The sequence below is a fragment of the Monodon monoceros genome, unplaced genomic scaffold (genome assembly GCF_005190385.1).
Source record: "Monodon monoceros isolate NGI ecotype Baffin Bay Population unplaced genomic scaffold, NGI_Narwhal_1 Super_Scaffold_5, whole genome shotgun sequence".
NCBI lineage: Eukaryota > Metazoa > Chordata > Mammalia > Artiodactyla > Monodontidae > Monodon > Monodon monoceros.
Genome location: NW_021703782.1, coordinates 79267531 through 79287271, shown reverse-complemented (window position 1 = coordinate 79287271; position 19741 = coordinate 79267531). Strand labels below are relative to the sequence as shown.

General features: G+C 41.0%; 1 protein-coding gene across 5 annotated transcripts in view; it reads right to left on the bottom strand.

Moving 5' to 3' along the window:
• Positions 1–19741, bottom strand: part of TDRD7 (tudor domain containing 7) — a 102627-nt gene that overhangs the window by 26245 nt on the left and 56641 nt on the right. For all 5 annotated transcript variants that reach the window (XM_029203040.1, XM_029203041.1, XM_029203042.1 and 2 more), the window contains 2 exons: positions 5924–6510; positions 2211–2397 (listed from right to left, as the gene is read on the bottom strand). In XM_029203040.1, coding sequence (XP_029058873.1) covers positions 2211–2397; positions 5924–6510 — 774 coding nt within the window. The remainder of the gene's footprint in view (positions 1–2210; positions 2398–5923; positions 6511–19741) is intronic.

Below are 19741 nucleotides of genomic sequence, written 5' to 3'. Positions count from 1 at the left end.
GATATGGGGAACAAGATGAGGCCAGGACTGCCACAACTACTGCTGCCTTAAGAGCTTGCCACCGTAAAACACACCAAGCTGCTCTATTTATTCCTCACACCAGCTCACAGCTCTCAGAAGCAATGACACAGCCGGTTGCTTCCTCCTTTATGAGGTACTTTCCTGTTCTGGCTTCCGTGACACTGCCTTCTTGGTTTTCCTCCTTCTCTGGCCATTCTGACAGTCTTCTTTGCTCCTCTCACACCCACCATCTAAATGCTGAAGTGTTTCAGAGCCTAGTTCTGGGTCCCCTTCTCTGCTCTATGGGTGATTCTTCCTCAAGGAGATCTGACCCAGTCCCATGGCTTCAAGTAGCACCTACACGCTGATGCCTCCCACCCTGCTGCTACATCTCCAGTCCTGACTTCTCCCTGAGCTCCAGGCTTGTCCAGGTGAAATCTGATAGCTTTTCTCAAACCTAACAGGTCCTACAAAATTCTTGATTCTCCTATATATTGGTTCTTTTCCCTGATTTCCCAGTTTCAATAAATGGCACCAATATCCACCAGGTTGCTCAAGTCCCAAACCCAGCAGCCATCCTGAATCTTCTCCTTCCTTCTCTTCCACATCCGATGAATTAGTGTCCTGTCAGTTCTACCTCCAAATACATCCTGAATACGTCCCATTACCTCTGTCTCCACTGTTTCTACCCTAATTCAGGTCACAAGTTGCTGGCTACTGCAATAGCCATCTAACCAGTCTTACTCTCCTTCTCTACACTACTACAATCCATGTTCTCTACACTACTACAATCCATGCCCCACACGGGCACTGGAACAATCTTTGAAGCAAATAAACCAGATCACATCTCCCTGCTTATCCCTTCCTTCAAAGTTATTTTCTATCACAGCACCCTGGTTATTTCCTTCACTGCTGTTAAATTGTCCTGTTTATTTATTGTATACTTGTTCATTATCTGTCTTCTTTTACTAGCATATAAGCTTCTCGAGAACAAGGACTTGTCAGTCTTGTCTCCTGCCCTAGGACAGTGGAAAAAATGAATGAAAAGTTTAACAGGCAGATACTAGCATAATGATAGTGTCTGATTTTATAGGTAAGGAATCAGAGAAGTTAAATAACTTTCCCAAGGCCACACAGCTAGAAGTGGCAGAGTTGGGACTTAAACTCAGGTCTAACTGACTCCAGAGCTTAAACTCCCAAAGTAGAGGTAAGGAAGGAAGGGGAAGGCCCAAGTTATTTTTGCCTTATAGATCTCAGACTAGGAGATATCCTTGTGGAGTATTTGTAGCATTTATTATAAACACTGATGCACTGTTAACATGTCACCGGGGTTTGTATGGTTCTTCTCTTCATAAGCAATCCCTGTGCCTTCAAATAGCTTAAGTTGTATTAGACTTCCTAAGGGCAGGGAAACGGTCAGCAAGTAGACTGAAGTTTAGCTAGGAATGTCTGGGGCAGTTATCTCCTATCGACTAGAGGCCACTCAGGTTTCTCACTGAGCACAAAGCAGTGATGGGGCCACACTGACTGGGGTCCTGTTCACCTGGACTTCCTGCCCCCTGCAGTGCTAAGGGTTCTGAGATGTGCTAACCCTGCTTACAAAATTTAGACAAAACTGTGCCTTCATGAGTGAGTTCTGATTCTGGGTCTCTGAGCTGAGGGAAAAAAGAGGCAATGGAGCAGAGGATGATCACCACGAATGTGGTCAAGTCTGGAAGTATTAGAGCCTCTGAGGGAAGAGACTGGTGAACGAGCCCTCTAACCTTTCCAAGATGACCAAGAGGGCAAGACTTGGGGCATGGCCCAAGTCTTATCTGGGGTTCTCCTCAGCTGGCTGTGCAAGAAGGGAGAGAAGAATGCCATCTCCTCTAATCGGTATGGTTTCCCTCACTCCAAAGTATTGACCTGGATAAGAAGCCCACAGAGCTCTGATCAGTATTCATTATATAACCTCGGGGGAGAGGAATAGAGATTTTTTTCCTGCTTACATCATGGGTTATGGTACTACAATGGAGAAGAATTTTTTTTCTTTTTTTTAAACTAAAATTCTAAGATAATATAACTACCACTGACTTAAAAGTTGACAGAGATAATCTTTTACAGATACTATCTTTTCAACTTCTGGGGAAAACTAAATATAGTTAGAGAGGACAGAATATTAGAAGCAACATTTTCATCTGAAAAATAATGTTTGTCTTCATAATGCTTGCCTTTATTTTGTTCCCTTCTGTTGAGGTGACCTGTGCCCGTAACCAGGCGTCCTCCTCAGCATTCACAGCCAGCAACTGGCCAATCTGCACAGTCTGGACGGGCGTGGCCTTCGAGCTCTTACTGTAATACTCCTTCATCTCATCTTCCATTAATTCCTGAGCAGCAGAATAGTCTCTGCCCACATACCTAAATTAAAGGAAGGGAACACAAATGAAGCAACCTGGAAGAAGGAAAGCTACAGGAATTCATTAATATTACTCTGTTTTTCTACGGTCATCTTTGGTTCCAGGCTCAGACTTGCTTACACTGACAGGGAGGAGAACATGGAGTTAGTAAACAATTATATCTTTTTTTTTTTTTTTTTTTTTTTGCGGTACGCGGGCCTCTCACTGCCGTGGCCTCTCCCATCGCGGAGCACAGGCTCCAGACGCGCAAGCTCAGTGGCCATGGCTCACAGGCCCAGCCGCTCCGCAGCATGTGGGATCTTCCCGGACCGGGGCATGAACCCGTGTCGCCTGCATTGGCAAGTGGACTCCCAACCACTGCTCCACCAGGGAAGCCCAACAATTGTACCTTGAAAAAGGAGAATACAATACTGTGGAGCTCACAAAAAAAGACCAAGGTCCAACACACCACACAACAGAGCAAATGCTCAACAACAATCCAGAGAACTAGAGGATATAACAGTAAGCAGTCAGGGAGGACCAGGTTGAGAGAAGACTCAAGGGAAGGAAAGGGAGGAAGTGGAAAGGAAGACACCAGTGGAAGCCAGGTGAGCAAGAGTCAACCTGAGATTTTGACTCAGGCTGCTGGAGATGTGTGTAGATTTCTGAGAAGAGAATGTAGTTGATAGTTCTGCCTTAACTAAGGCTGGGTCTGAACAAGTCTCAATCTCTGAAAACCAATGAAATCTGACTCCTCCTAGAGAAAAACAAACCCTTGAAAACAATAGATAGAACCATGTGACAACCCATCCCTCCAACTTACTGAACAAATTTGAACAAATTACAACAAAATGTTGAGTTCTGATACCCTTAAAGAGATAACATGTTCTAGATAAATGCCTCTTTAAGTTGCATGCTTTTTAAGAAATGTTTTTTCCAGGATACTCTTCTATCCCCCTTCTACAATTTTTGGCTGTTGACAACTGCAATCACCTTGTCCTAGTTTATGTTATCAAAACATACTGTTTTGCTTTCTGCCATAAATAGGCTGCTGCTTCCTTGTCCTTTAGTCTTCAGAGACAATTCCAACAAAGGCCTCGTTCCAGGATGGAAAACCTGGCAAATCAAACCTGGCTCCTTTAACAGGAGATATCTCAGCCATGGGATGAAGCCTTTTGAGTTTGAAGGCTATGCTGTACCAGCACCAGAATCACCTGGCCAGCGAGATGGGGGATATGCCACAAGAACATTGCTCTTTGAACTGTTCTAGCTTCTACTCAGGGCCCAAGTGGTCCTATACAGCTTTCAGAAACTATTCCTTTTAGGAGTATCTTCCTGTATTTTTGGTAACTATCAGCAGGACAGAAGAAACCAGAGTCAACCTATTTGTTACTAGAGGAAAAAAAGCTTTTAAAAGCCCTACACAATGTGGAAATAATGCCTCTTTTGGAGGCAATGGCTATTTTAAAACAAAATATGACATGCATATTATTCACTCCAGAAACAGCTGTAAAAGCTTTGTCATACTCTATCATTTAAGGTTACTGAGCTTTACAAATGTTAGGGTACTGCCTGGAATACAGCTGCACTTTTGGCTCTGGAGTCTCCTAGTAGATCTGCAGCTCTGCTCAAGTGCCCATTTCCTTGGGATCTGGAGTCTCATGGGGCCTCCTGGTAGCACTGCTACAGTCCTGGGAGCTCAACTGGCAGAGGCCTAGGCTGTAGCCCGTGGTTTGGTAGTCTGCATAGCATGGGCTCCTGCCAGGGAGGAGGGAGGTGGTGAGAAGCAGCATGAGATCTGCAGGCAGCTTCTGCTCTCTGTAGCCACCAACAGAGAATGATGCCTGGGCGGGGTAAGGAGGTAACATGACAGTTGGTATAAGAGTGGGTAGTGGCAAGAATAAGGTCATACATTATCCCCAAATTACCTGAGCAAGTGAACAAAGAATGATATGCAGGCCAATTTAGATATGCCATAAATACAAAGTTTTACAAAGTTAATTTTTAGACTGGAGACAACAGATTCCCATACTTGACCTAAGGGTCCTGCCACGGCACCTCCCTGTAACTTTTATGAGTCACAAGTCTACTAGTTTCCAGAGTCTACTGCCTGGGTAAAGGTGTGGATGTAGAATAGGGCTCAGCCTGCTGGGGTCAGGACGGTGGGGGGATACTAATGATCTAGGGTCAACCTAAGGGCAGACATTACCCATCATGCTTGCTGGTTGCCAGCCACCCTAATGAACACGTAGAATGCTGGCTCTGGGATTCTAACTTATACTGAAAAAGGGATCTAGATAACCTGAGGACCCTGGACCTAATCATCCTGGAGTAGATTGAACCCCCATCCTATTGAAGTCCTGGAATTGATCCAGATTCTTGCCAGATCTTGGGAAGAACGTAAGAAATCACATGATTCATCCAGTCCAGTGCTGGGTGCTTGGCTCTCTGAAAGTGGCACCAATGACTACTGGTAACAGATACCAAAGGATCCTGCAGATTTAGATTTTCTTTATAATGTCAAATGGTAAAAGTTAGCAATGTGCTCCTCAACATCCTTCCTTTACCTCAGTTTATTAGTGACCCACAGTGGGAACCCTAACCCTCAGCAAGCTATTTCTATCTTCAGGCCATACCACATCTTAGAATAAAAGCTCTATATATTTACCACCCCTCTATAAAAAGGACCTCAACAAAGCTCCTACATGTTCTAGTTTGAACATCCTAAGATACTTGATTCTCACTTCATCATCAGACTTAGTTTGTTCAAACAGAAAAGCTTCAATAGGTTTGCTGTATAGGACTTTGATTATTTTTTGTGGCCTTTCATTGGATCTTCCCAGCTCAGCTATGATCCTTGGGAAGAGTAAGAGTCCAACGCACAGGGACATTTTGGGTGAAGGAGCCTGAATTCTGTTCTGCTCCAGCCACAGCCACACCTTGGGCTGCTGCCTCCAGAGATCCAGCTACAGTGGTTACCATTCTTCATTCCAAGTTAGAAACAGCAAATTATAGTCTTTCAACATTTTCTATGTATTCTACATTTCCTCCAAAAGTCCACATCAAGTGCCTGAACCGAACTGTTTTTTGGAATTCCAGTTATCATTAGCCACTTAGGCAATAATTCCTTCTCCCAGGCAATGATATCAAAAGGCTCGAGAAACCAGAGGGCTAATCTGATGCATTACACTAGAAGGCGGTGCTTAGCTATTCTGACTTTTAGGAAACACTACGTAATCCCAGATTAAACAGTATTACCTACCTAGTGGGTGATTGCTCTTTCTATGGACTAGGTATTGCTTTTGACTTATATAGTTACCATTATGCTTTTGACATAGATTATTTTCATGTTCAGACCATATCATCATTTCAATTTTTAAAACTGTAAGAAATCTTTTCTCGCAAAAATAGTTATTTTAAACATTATACTTCAATATAACTCTATAGAACTAAAAATATATTATTCTTCCTCAACCAGCATCTATATGAAGAATAGCCAAGTAGCAACAGTACACTAGGGTTCTAAAGAATTAGAAAATAAAACTTGCCTGATAACCACTTCATTTGTGTTGCTCAGTTCAACCACCAGTACAGATGGGGATGCCTCAGTTGGAATGATTAACGGAGGAATTGTTACAGTCTCCATAAAGGTATCAGCACTTTCGGTAATGTTTTTTTCTATCTGCAAATATTCTTGTTCAATCACAGACTTGGCATCATAATCTCCATGTGCTTGCTCTGCATCCTTTAGGATTTTGTCAGTGGGTGGTGGAAGTTTAGCATAGAGAATGGCCTTCTGAGGGTTTCCAGAAATGTAGTCTATGGTGCATACATCGGAAAGCGAGGCAAGATTTTTTAAGGCATCCTCAGGTAATTTCACTTTGTACATGTCCTCAAATGCTTTTGGGAGTGCGCTGGCCCAAAGACCACTTGAGTATTTCACCAGCAGCTCCTCAACTTTCTCTTTAAAGTCTCCTGGCATAACTGTTGGACACCCTTTGAGTGGTGGTATTTGTTTTGGAGCAGGTAGTGGGGATGGTGGCACTTTTTCAGCATTCAGTTCACTTCTCAAAAGCTGCTTTCTCTTAGCTGGATAAACAAGTAAATCTTGACCACCATTGCAAGGTTTTTCCACCTGAAATTTTTAAATACAGCAAATGACAGATATTTTAATGGCTAAAAACAACCTGAGAGCACATTAATGCATTTTAAATTTGAGAGAAACACTTTTCAAATTTATGGAGAACACAAAATTGTACATTTTACTCTTCTCAATCACTAAGACTTTAATACACTGCCTTCACTTGCAAACATGATCATGCACCACATTTCAGTAACAAGCAGGGAAATGAAATAGTATGAATTTCCCATGTGAAGCACCTGACCTCCAATAACCCTAGGAAATCATGAAAGCTTCTGCCCTGTACATCACCTAGTTTCTCTGACAAATAGTTTTGTCTCACCTAGTTTCTCTAACAAATACAAAGCAACAGCTTACAAAATTGACAGAATACAGGGAGGAATGAAACCATGAAAAGGTATCAGAACTGTCAGGAATAAACCACTGGGAAGAAAGCTAGGAAATATTCAGGCAAAACTGAGGTGCTGTCTCTCTTCTTCCTGCAGTGTCCTGAGAAAACCCTCAGCTTTCCATTATGTAGGAAGGTCAGTCCAGAGGTAAGGCACACATTTTCCAACAACTACAGTAGAAAGTTAGCTAAAAGTGTTGTCCCTCTAATGAACAAGACTTAAGAATGCCCAGCAGTTGTATACCATCCAATTTCTAATTTTCTTCTCGTAACATTCCAGAGAGGCACAACAAGACTTAAGAATGCCCAGCAGTTGTATACCATCCAATTTCTAATTTTCTTCTCATAACATTCCAGAGAGGCATGGCTTCAATATAAGAGAAGGAGGAAAAGAGAAACTGATGTATGGAACCATTTTTCCAAGTTCTAAGCCTTTCCACTCCTAGACCAGGGGTCAGCACACCACAGGCTGCAGCCCAATGCAGCGTGCCACCTGTTTTTCCATAGCCCATGGGCTAAGAATGATTTTTCTATTTTTAGATGGCTGAAAAAAAAATCAAAAGAATTACTTTGTGACATGAAAATGATATGAAATTCAGTGTACATCAACAAAGTTTTATTGGCACCCAGCCATTCTCTATGTAGTGCATATGGCTGCTTTTGCACTACAATGGCAGAGTCGGGTAGTTGTGCCAGACTATGGGTGACAGTCACAAAGCTCTTGGCCTGCAAAACCTAAAATATTTATTACTTGGTCCTTTACAAAAAGAATTTCTCAGTTTCCGATTAGACTGAAGTTAGTACTCATAGCCCTCTGAAATTCTTCTATTCTGTCAGATCCTATTCACCTATTCTTTAGCTGAAATTTAAGACCCTAAGAGGCTATCCAGACCACTAAGGTGATAGTACAAGCTTACAAGAAGTAACCCCTTCCCCAAGAAGAATAGAATATTAAAGTTGCTGGGTGGGTAGCTTGTCAGTAAAGAACATTGACTTCATTTACTAATTTTCTATATAATGCTTAGGAAGAGAGAACATAAATACAGTTGACCCTGCTGACACCGTGTGACACTCTGGATGGTATTTATATGATATTCACAATTTGTGTCCTTAATGTTAAGGCTGGAAACACAAACATTTGGGACACTCCTCATTTTGCTCTCAATGGTTAGCCTACCTCTCCAAAGACTCACATTTTAAAATCTGGAATCTTAAAATGCCTATCTTCACTGTGCTTTAAGACACTTAAGATACAAGGACACAGACTGGGTATCCAGAAAAGATTTGAGAAGTATACTTTTTGAGAAAATGGAAAAATAAAACAGAATTCTATTTCTATGTAAGTTTTTCCCTTGTCATACAGAATCCCAGTTAGTAGCCTCTTCAATAAGTGGTGCTGGGAAAGCTGGACAGCTACATGTAAAAGAATGAAATTAGAACACTCCCTAACACCATACACAAAAATAAACTCAAAATGGATTAAAGACCTAAATGTAAGGCCAGACACTATAAAACTCTTAGAGGAAAACATAGGCAGATCACTCTATGACACAAATCACAGCAAGATCCTTTTTGACCCACCTCCTAGAGAAATGAAATAAAAACAAAAATAAACAAATGGGACCTAATGAAACTTAAAAGCTTTTGCACAGCAAAGGAAACCATAAACAAGACCAAAAGACAACCCTCAGAATGGGAGAAAATATTTGCAAATGAAGCAACTGACAAAGGATTAATCTCCAAAATTTATAAGCAGCTCGTGCAGCTCAATATCAAAAAAACAAACAACCCAATCCAAAAATGGGCAGAAGACCTAAATAGACATTTCTCCAAAGAAGATATACAGACGGGTAACAAATACATGAAAGGATGCTCAACATCACTAATCATTAGAGAAATACAAATCAAAACTATAATGAGGTATCACCTCACACCAGTCAGAATGGCCATCATCAAAAAATCTACAAACAATAAATGCTGGAGAGGGTGTGGAGAAAAGGGAACCCCCTTGCACTGTTGGTGGGAATGTAAATTGATACAGCCACTATGGAGGGTCCTTAAAAAACTAAAAATAGAACTGCCATTCGACCCAGAAATCCCACTACTGGGCATATACCCTGAGAAAACCATAATTCAAAAAGGGTCATGTACCACAATGTTCATTGCAGCTCTATTTACAATAGCCAGGACATGGAAGCAACCTAAGTGTCCATCGACAGATGAATGAATAAAAAAGATGTGGCACATATATAAAATGGAATATTACTCAGCCATAAAAAGAAACAAAATTGAGTTATTTGTAGTGAGGTGGATGGGCGTAGAGACTGTCATACAGAGTGAAGTAAGTCAGAAAGAGAAAAACAAATATCGTATGCTAACAAATACATATGGAATCTTAAAAAAATGGTTCTGAAGAACCTAGGGGCAGGACGGGAATAAAAACGCAGACGTAGAGAATGGACTTGAGGACACGGGGAGGGGGAAGGGTAAGCTGGGAGGAAGTGAGAGAGTGGTATGGAGATAAATACACTACTGAATGTAAAATAGATAGCTAGTGGGAAGCAGCCATACAGCACAGGGAGATCAGCTCGGTGCTTTGTGACCACCTAGAGGGGTGGGATAGGGAAGGTGCGAGGGAGACGCAAGAGGGAGGAGATATGGGGATATATGTATATGTATAGCTGATTCACTTTGTTATAAAGCAGAAACTAACACAATTGTAAAGCAATTATACTCCAATAAAGATGTTAAAAAAACAAAAAAAGAATCCCGGTTAGTACAATTTTAGATTTAGACATGGCAGTCCTCCATATCCAAAGCCAGCTGAGCCTGCTGGGCCCATCTTAAAACCCTTCTTCAGTCTTCACCTAGCAACATCTTCTCAACTCTTTGCAACACCTTCTCTGAAGTGGATGGCAGAGGCTAATTTCAATGGAATATAGTCCATCTTATTCATCTAAAATAACTCTCACAAGACGCATGTCCTATCTGTCCACATGGCTTCTTCTAACCCAAAAGAGGACAACAGTTCTTCAGTTTAATGATCCTTTTCTTTCCAATAAATTAACTGGGAATATGAGATGCTTCAATGTTTGTTTACTAATCTCCCCCACTCTTGGCCCCAAAGCTTCCATTCCCACCTGTGCTTTAGATGCAATCAGGACCAATTACCTAACAATGTAATTGTCAAATCTGTCAAACCTCTAAACATGACCTCTGAACATGACCAGCACACTGAGTTCTTCTAACTAGGGATTACTTTTTTTTTTTTTTTTTTTTTTTGCTGTATGTGGGCCTCTCACTGTTGTGGCCTCTCCCGCTGCAGAGCACAGGCTCCAGACACGCAGGCTCAGCGGCCATGGCTCACGGGCCCAGCCGCTCCACGGCATGTGGGATCCTCCCGGACCGGGGCACGAACCCGTGTCCCCTGCGTCGGCAGGCGGACTCTCAACCACTGCGCCACCAGGGAAGCCCGGGGATTACTATCTTTAACAGAAGTTATGAATATTAGGTCCACTTGATGTGAATTTGGTCAGGACAAGAAGAGAATTCCCATTTTTCTGGCCTTTATTCCAGAATAATGCTTAAAGATCACCTGGAAGTAGTAAGCTTCCAGGGTTTTGTCTGGAGCATTTATATCAAGCTTTGCCAGTAGCATTTATATCAAGCTTTGCCAGTCAGCCTATAAAGTAGATTTTTGACCAATAAGCCTGAGTTTATTCAAAGTACAAACAATGGCCAAATAATCATCTGAACTAGAAGGCAGGTTTGTTTCCTCAGCAGTTTTATTTTCATTGTTTAAAGCAGATACCCTACCCCAGCCCCCAGCAATCCCCAAATGACTAGTTCCTTGAATTGTAGCCACTTTCCAATTTTTACTGGCTTCTTCTTGATCTCATAAGCCAGTTATGTGCCTAATTCCACTTTGTTCTCTAGTAATTTGGCCTCTTTAAATTCAAATTAGCATCTACTAAGATTAAACATAAGCCTGACTTTCGGAACAGAATCTGACACTAACTGGAGTTGATGCAGATGTTCTTCAACATGTTAGACAACTATTCATGGATAATTTAGTGACACGGAAAATATGCCTGGTCCACGTACGTCATTAGCCAATCTTTGGAGAATAGCTGAAGGGTTACTCAATTCAAAGGAAAAGATCATGAAACTCATATTGTATAGAATTTAAAATATATGTAATTTAAGACAAATGTAATTTTTTTCAACTTAAACTCTTTGTTTTAAATTTATCATGAAAGTGAAAATTTGCTTTTCTCAGGCATTCCAATGTGATCACCATCTGTCCTTCAGAACATGTGTCTTCTTTTTAATTTTCTGGTCAATGGGCTTAGAAACAACACCTATTACTATATCTATTCCCAGCCTATGAGAATCTTCCCAAAGGCAAGAAATTGCTGGAATGTGGGTTACAGTATGGTGTCCACTCTTCACTATGCTCTGGTACATCTGACCGGATTTACATGCTGTTCTCTTGTCTCATCCCCCAAAACAGAACAGCTGTCTCTGGCCTTCATAAATGACCAAGGTAAGTCAATGGCTACTTGAAACATGGCTTTTATTATTTCCTTAGTTGGTAATCAGCTGCTAATCATTCCAGCTGGGTCTTTCAGGAGGCTGCTTTTACAACTTCTATTGGGTTGGCCAAAATGTTCATTTGTTTGTTTCCGAAAGATGGTTCTAGTAGCACTTAGTTGTTTTTAACTTCAATTGAAACGATTTTGTTAGATTGTATTGTGACAGTCGTCATATCAGTGTGCATTTAAAAAAAGACTTATCAAAACTGGTGAATTTTTGTGTAGCCATTTTAATACTGAAGATGAAAGAAAAAAGCAACATTTTCCACATATCATGCTTTATTATTTCAAGAAAGGTAAAAATGCAACTGAAACGCAAAAATAAGGTTTGTGCAGTGTATGGAGAAGGTGCTGTGACTGATCGAACATGTCAAAAGTGGTTTGCGGGGCTTCCCTGGTGGCTCAGTGGTTAAGAATCTGCCTGCCAATGCAGGGGACATGGGTTCGAGCCCTAGTCCGGGAAGATCCCACATGCTGCAGAGCAACTATGCCTGTGCGCCACAACTACTAAGCCTGTGCTCTAGAGCCCGTAAGCCACAACTACTGAAGCCCACGTGCCTAGAGCCCGTCCTGCGCAACAGGAGAAGCCACCACAGTGAGAAGCCCACGCACTGCAATGAAGAGTAGCCCCTACTCGCCGCAACTAGAGAAAGCTCGTGCGCAGCAATGAAGACCCAACGCAGTCAAAAATAAATAAATAAATTTTAAAAAGTGGTTTGCGAAGTTTTGTGGTGGAGATTTCTCGCTGGACGATGCTCCATGGTCGGGTAGACCAGTTGAAGTTGATAGTGATCAAATTGAGACATTCATTGAGAATAATCAACGTTCTACCACGCGGGAGATAGCCAACATACTCAAATATCCAAATAAAGCATTGAAAATCATTTGCACCTTCTTGGTTATGTGAATCGCTTTGATGTTTGGGTTCCACATAAGTTAAGCGAAAAAAACCTTGACCATATTTCCACATTTGATTCTCTACTTAAACGTAATAAAAATGTTCTGTTTTTTAAAACAAATTGTGACGGGTGATGGAAAGTGGATATTGTACAATAACGTGGAACGGAAGAGATCATGGGGCAAGCAAAATGAGCCACCACCAACCAAAGGCTGGTCTTCATCCAAAGAAGGTGATGTTGTGTATATGGTAGGATTGGAAGGGAGTCCTCTGTTATGAGCTCCTTCAGGAAAACCAAACGATTAATTCCAACAAGTACTGCTCCTGATTAGACCAACTGAAACCAGCACTTGATGAAAAGCGTCCAGAATGAGTCAACAGAAAATGCATAATCTTCCATCAGGATAACGTGAGACTGCATGTTTCTTTGACGACCAGGCAAAAACTGTTACAGCTTGGCTGGGAAGTTCTGATTCATCTGCCGTATTCACCAGATATTATTGCACCTTCGGATTTCCATTTATTTAAGTCTTTACAAAATTTTCTTAATGGAAAAAATTTCAATTCCCTGGAAGACTGTAAAAGACACCTGGAACTGTTCTTTGCTCAAAAAGATAAAAAATCTTGGGAAGATGGAATTATGAAGTTGCCTGAAAAGTGGCAGAAAGTAGTGGAACAAAAGGGTGAGTACGTTGTTCAATAAAGTTCTTGGTGAAAATGAAAAGTGTGTCTTTTATTTTTACTTAAAAACCGAAGGCACTTTTTGGCCAACCCAATAGTTCCTGTAGTCTAATTGATTCAGGTACATACCTGAGAAGGGGGTCAAAAGGCCTCCTGTTCTATAGGAGAAGACTCAGGATCATAATCCTGCCATTTTCTTCCACGGTTTCGTTGTTTTGTGGCTCTTCAGTTTTGTGTTTGGTTTTGGATATTCACCCAAAAAATCGCCAGTCCAATGACTGGAAACTGGCATGACCTGGAACTCCATAGATTTACTATGTATGGGTCCTTACCTCCACCTCCCAACAGCAGAGACAGGTAGTAACCTAAAGGATTAACTCCTTACACCATGGAGTTCAAGCCATCTCCTCTGGTGATCATCAGAAGATTCTAGTATCTAACATGCCTTAAACCTTCTATTCCCACAAGTTCATTATATTTAGCTTGATTTCTGCCTCATTTGGAATCACAACTTGAATGGGATACTTCTCTCACATCCCTCTGAGTTTTTGTAAGTTTGGAGTTGACAGATTAGGTTTGGTAGATGTGAGACTCAAGGACTTAAAACATCAACTTCTTCAGGAGCCCTGTAAGTTCACACAAATAGAAGTCTTCATGCTATATGCCTAGAAATTGTCTTCTTAATTCTAAGAGGTCTTTACTTCTTCCTAATTTACCTGTTCTGTAAAGTTCTTGAAGCCAAGCTCCTTTGAGTTTATGAAGGCTCACCTGCTAACTCTGCAGCATAGGCTGCTGAGGTAAACTTACTGTTTCTTATGGAATTAGAATTTTCTTTGGGATTCTGTAACAGAATTGGTATTGTCCAATTAAATCAAAAAGTTTCAAAGCAGTTGTATGGGTGTCATTCAGACACAGTTTTGTTTCCATTGGGTAGTAGTTTTTTGTGTTGAAGCTTTAAATTACATTCTAAATTTCATTTTATATGTTCACCACCCAATACCAACCTCAGACAGTATGGTAAAATCACGTTTACCTGGAGACCTGCCTTCCAGCACTCCAACTATTAGCAGTGGCTTGGAACTCAAAAACAAGCCAATTAAAAAACTCAATTTCAGCAGGCAGTAAAGACCTCTGGGTACCTAGCAACAACTACAACATCAAAGAGTCACTGACCAGAAGCTTGCACCCTATGATTAGCAAGTTCACAGAAAGAAAGACTGGTTGATGACCTTCTACAGAGCTCAGTCTTTTTGTGTTAATGCTGAGAAGTGCTGGGAAAGTTAGACAACTGAGAAAGAGATGAGGAAATGGTCCCCAATGGCCTGACTGGGCCACAGTGAAGACAAACTGATAGGTTCAGATCTGAAGCCTCTAAGGGTAGTGGGTGAGGCTTATACTGCATGCAGGATAATAATACACTGAGATGAGCTAACACCCAACTCAGTGTTCCAGACCACCTACAACTGCCACCCTCTCTGCAGCAGTTCATGCTACGCCCAAGATTATTCAGAAAGGGTTATAATTTTTAGTCGCTTCTGTTTAAGAAAGTACAGGTGTTTGTGGCATATTCCACAGAGGTTTAATCAAAGGTAAAGGTAAAAAGTTCCTTGTACGGCTTCCCTGGTGGCGCAGTGGTTGAGAGTCCGCCTGCCGATGCAGGGGACACGGGTTCGTGCCCCGGTCTGGGAAGATCCCACATGCCACGGAGCGGCTGGGCCTGTGAGCCATGGCCGCTGAGCCTGCGCGTCCAGAGCCTGCACGTCCGGAGCCTGTGCTCCGCAACGGGAGAGGCCACAACAGTGAAAGGCCCGCGTACACTAAAAAAAAAAAAGTTCCTTGTAGATGGTACCCTGTCTGTTCACAAACCACCTATCCAGAGAAACTCTTTCTCCACCATCTTGGGTAAGTAGTTTTATAGACATTATGTATTTCAAGGCTAATACTTTTTCACTCCCATCCCTTTCCTAGTAAGGACTTCGCACTGATGCTGACTACAACCATTTATGTTTGGATAAACTTCAAGCCATTTTCCTTTAGTGTGGCCCAAGGTTAGGCCCTTGTTCACAGGTCCCCTTCAGGAAGACATTATCCTGGTTAACTGTGTGCAGACCTTTTGGGCATGATCTTGGCTGGCAGCTGCGGCTTTCACTGTGCATTCTAAGCTAAGCAGGTACTAGATATGCTTCTCATTACCTTTGCGGGGAGCAGGATCTGCTCCTCTAGGATGGCAGAAATTCACTTCATCTAAGAGTTTTAGTTCCTTTATCCACTGCTCTTATTTTTCAATTTAAACTTTTGTTCTGCCCTCTTTAGCATTTCCTCTGTTTTCATTGAGATAGGCTCCTCTGCAGAGCTTGCTGGGTATGCCTCTGGTTTTACACTGCATGATAATTACTAGTATTTGTGTAGCTTGATTTATGACTTTTGGGGGGAAATTACCAGTGGGTTTTAACTTGCTTGCATTTAAGCTAGACTGTTCCTGGAAAAATAACAGCTGTCTTTTCCTATATACCTGCTATGTTTCTTTTTTTCTTTTCTTTTTCTTTTTTTGGCCACACTGTGCGGCATGTGGGATCTTAGTTCCCCAACCAGGAATACAAACCCAGGCCCCCGGCATTGAAAGCACGGAGTCTTAACCACCGGACCACCAGGGAAGTCCCCTCTGTACCTGCTATGTTTCTATACTGTACTGGCAGCTGTTTATAGTTTGTGTAACTTAATTCTAACAACCCTAGGAGATGGGAAGAAACAGTCACATTGTAGAGCATACTGAAGCCCAGATTTATATGCTGAAAGTAACACCACTAAGAAACAGCCAGGGCAAAAGCCTACCTGCAAAGCCCAAACTCTTTCTACTGTACTATTGGGCTTTATGGGTAATTTTCTGTTTCAAGTTCCAGAACAGCAATGTCACATTACTCCCCTACTGCCCTATTCTGATTTTGCCACAGTGCTCTTTTATCTTTCTTCTATTCAGATGGTCACTGAAATTGAATTTAAAAACTGTTCCAACATGTTCATTGCATATTTCTTTTTGTTGATGAAAAGTTAGAAAGGAAATTGGATTCCAATTAGATATTATGGCTGTACTTTCAAGTCCTAGCTTTACTTCTCACTGCTGCTTCTGCTGGAATGGCTGCACAGACTGTATCAACACCACTAAGCCTGAGGATATATCACTGCTGTTTCACTTATGTTCGCTTCCTTAGAAATGCAATTTGTTTTTAACCCAGAAATATCTAGGCTTTAAAAAAAGAGGCAATTCATTTTGCATGGGCTGACAGGTGCTTTATCTTATATAATTAATTACCACAATTAAAGTTAAGACAAATTCCTGAACATACAAAACTATGTAAGTGGCAGAACTGCTGTTGCCTCTTTTGATATTACAGAAATTGCTATATTGACTTTAGGAATCCAGAACTTTAGGAATTTTTAAAAGTCTGAGGTATTAGAGGACTAAATGACTTAAAGCTCAGTGATTTCTAATGGACAGAAAAATGACTTATAAAATACAGCCTAACAGTAAAACCTTTTAATAAAAGCATGAATAATTAGTGTCATTAGGTATTTTTTCTCATTTACAACATTTTATGTTCTCATTCACTAAATGTTATGTTTTGTAATTAAGGCCTGAGGTGCTTCCAGGTGAACTCAGAATGTTTCCCACTATCCTGAAGTTGCCTCCCAATGCTCCTACGCTATAGGTCTTTGAGGCTACTGTCAGAGAGCCTTCTCAGCTGAGTGCATCTATTCCTGTCTGGCTCTAAACGAGCCACCCAGCTCTCCACACAGCTTCAGGTAAGGCACTAAAGACAGATATTCTGTCTCAGGTAGGAATGGAGACGTTTCTCCACCCATGTTTCAGAGTGGAGGATTTCAACAAAATCTCTCATGTTCAACAGTAATTGTCACAAGATTTGAAATTTTACTAGAAATTGAAGTCAGCCAGAGGCTCTGGGTTCTGTGTGACCTCATGGCAGGGACCTGCTAAGTTTCCACCAAATTATGACTCTTTAATAAAGTGAATTGGCCCATTTGCCTCTTGAGTTTCTTCTTGAGCCACTGTCGTCTTATTGAATTTCTTACAATTTTCTGAAAAAGCCATGTTTTTCTGTCTCAGGCTTTGGCACAAGCTGTTTCTTTTGTCTGAGGTGCCTTTTCCCCAGCATTCCCACCTTTGTCTAACTTACTTCAACTCATCTCTCAGGTTTTAGTGTAACAGACACCTCCTCTGGGAAGCTTTTCTTGACTCATCAGACTATGTCTCATCCTCCTGTTTACATGTTTCCTTAGCACCCTGCATTTTTCCTTCATAACTATTGCAGGCTTGCCCTTATCTGCTCAATGTTTATTTTCCCTGTTGGACAGTAAGTTCCGTAAGGGCAAGGTCCAGGTCTGTCTTGTTTACTGTTATTCTTAGCACCCAGGTCAGTGGGTGGCTCACAGAAGCATTTTATAAATACTAGCCAAATACAACAATTAAGGAGAACATTATTAATAAGGCCACCACTTTAGAACAGCCAAGAGACATTGCTATCCTTCTCCTAGGACTCAATGGCAATTCTTAGATGCCAGTATCCTTCGTCAAGAGTACTGGTCAAGCCTGCCATCTTGGGTTCTTTGCCTTTTGAAGACAGCTTCTGCACAAGTTCCATTTCCCTCTAAAGTTGCCTAGGAACACTATGGAACTGGGTCACCATTGTTAATATGATTTTATATTCTCTTTAGCTTTCAAAACTCTCAGTCCACATTTTGTTGTCAGAGAGATCCAAAAGGTTAAGAACAACAGATTCAAAGCATCCTTCTGCCTGCATCAAAATACCACCTAACAACCTTGTAAAGTGACTTATAGCATATAGCTGATTAAACCTTCATGAAGGTAAAATTTCAGAGCTTTTATTTGGTCCCTTGAGCTGATGCTACCCATCCTATATTAAAATGGAAATTCTGCAAGTGATTATCTCTGGGAGGTAGGATGATGGGTGATTTTTATTTCATTTATAACTTTAGTTTTCAATATTTTTATATGGGACATTTTACATGACTGAGGGGAGAAAGCACTTTTTTTTTTTTTAAATAAAGAAGTACACTGCACTCAGATTTCTTCTTCAGTTACACAACAACATGGAGATACACATTACTAAGTCTTTCTTACCCTAAAATTTCTGCACTGTGTTCTAACCTGTCTGACCCTGTTTGCAGTAGAATCAGCCCTGGGCATGCTATCAGTGTTCCTGCTTTTCAGCAAGATGAAAAGCAAGAAGTCAGAAGAAAGGGAAATTAACCATGGTGTAACTGTTTAAAACTGCCTAAAAATAAACATGGTGTAACAGTTTGAAACTGTTTACCAGTAGGCTGTTAAAAAAAAAAATCAGAGCTATTTTAAAAAGTTTTGAAAAATATCAACAGATGTCATTCAAAAACTGGCAGTTTTTGTCATCCTAGACACAATGCTTCACTAAGTAAATTCTCATACCTGACAACTGATAGTGATTGCATCTAAACAGTCCTACTCAAAATTGAGAGAAACAGCATGGAGATAAGAAAGATATATTACATTTCTGCTTCACATTCCACCCTCACTGCCTGGACAGAAAATAATCATGCAACACAGATGCATTTGAGCAACCAAAAAATTAAAAATCAGTCATTTTAGCCCCTGACATTTAGTAGGAAACCACCCATTTTAGATAAAGTTTTAACATCAAAGAGATAGGTACTCTCTCTCCTGCAGTCCTAGCAAGAGAAATTTTGAGGCTTTGCAGATATGCAGAGTAGCGAGGATGAAAATTTCCCCCCAAAAGTCATAAATTAAGCTACACAAATACTAGTAATTATCATGCAGTGTAAAACAAAGTGACCAGAAACATAATACATTAAGAAGAATCTGTGAATTTAATTTAAAATTCTTTTACTCTAAAGATAATTTCTCTATCGAAGCTTAATAGTGAGTTTTATGTGTATATTCACAATAAAAGGGCTTAAAGTTCATTGAAGACATAAGTTCATGAATGTCTATGGATTTAAAAAATAAAAGAACCATATGCATTCCAAAAAGGAGCTCCAGGCCCTGAACCTTCAAATCAAGCAGCCTGGTGAAACCTCAAAAGTCCCCTTCAAGATTATGGAAACCTAAGGGGGTCGACCCTCAAATGCTGCTAAACCTGCATCCAGTGAGAATATTCTTTTCAGAAAGGAGTAAAAATGGAATGAATTGAATAGCAACCTTAGGAATTCCCACTACAAGAATAAACCCCATATTCAACATAAATCAGGGATAACATTCTCATGATCATTCTTGACTTTATAGGTAGGGAAACAGCCATAATTCCAGAGTTTGACATTTCTTCTTGTTTTCCCACTTCACACTGTATGTATATTCATCAGCACATCACATTGCCCTAAGGTGGTCTCAGCCCCTAAAGCAGTGCATGGTACCTGCAGGTGCAGAGTAAATGATGTAAGAACAAATAAGACAGATAGATGGATGGATGGATGACTCTTGACTGGAAAGCCCATGGGACTGGAGTGGGTGTCAGTGCCCTGGAGGAAGAAGTGGTTATAAAAATACATGCTGTCTTTAGGCCAGGTGCTTATAAGAGAGAGTGGCCCACACTCTGCCCAACAGGGTTGGGGGCCAAAATATATATTAAGTTAAAG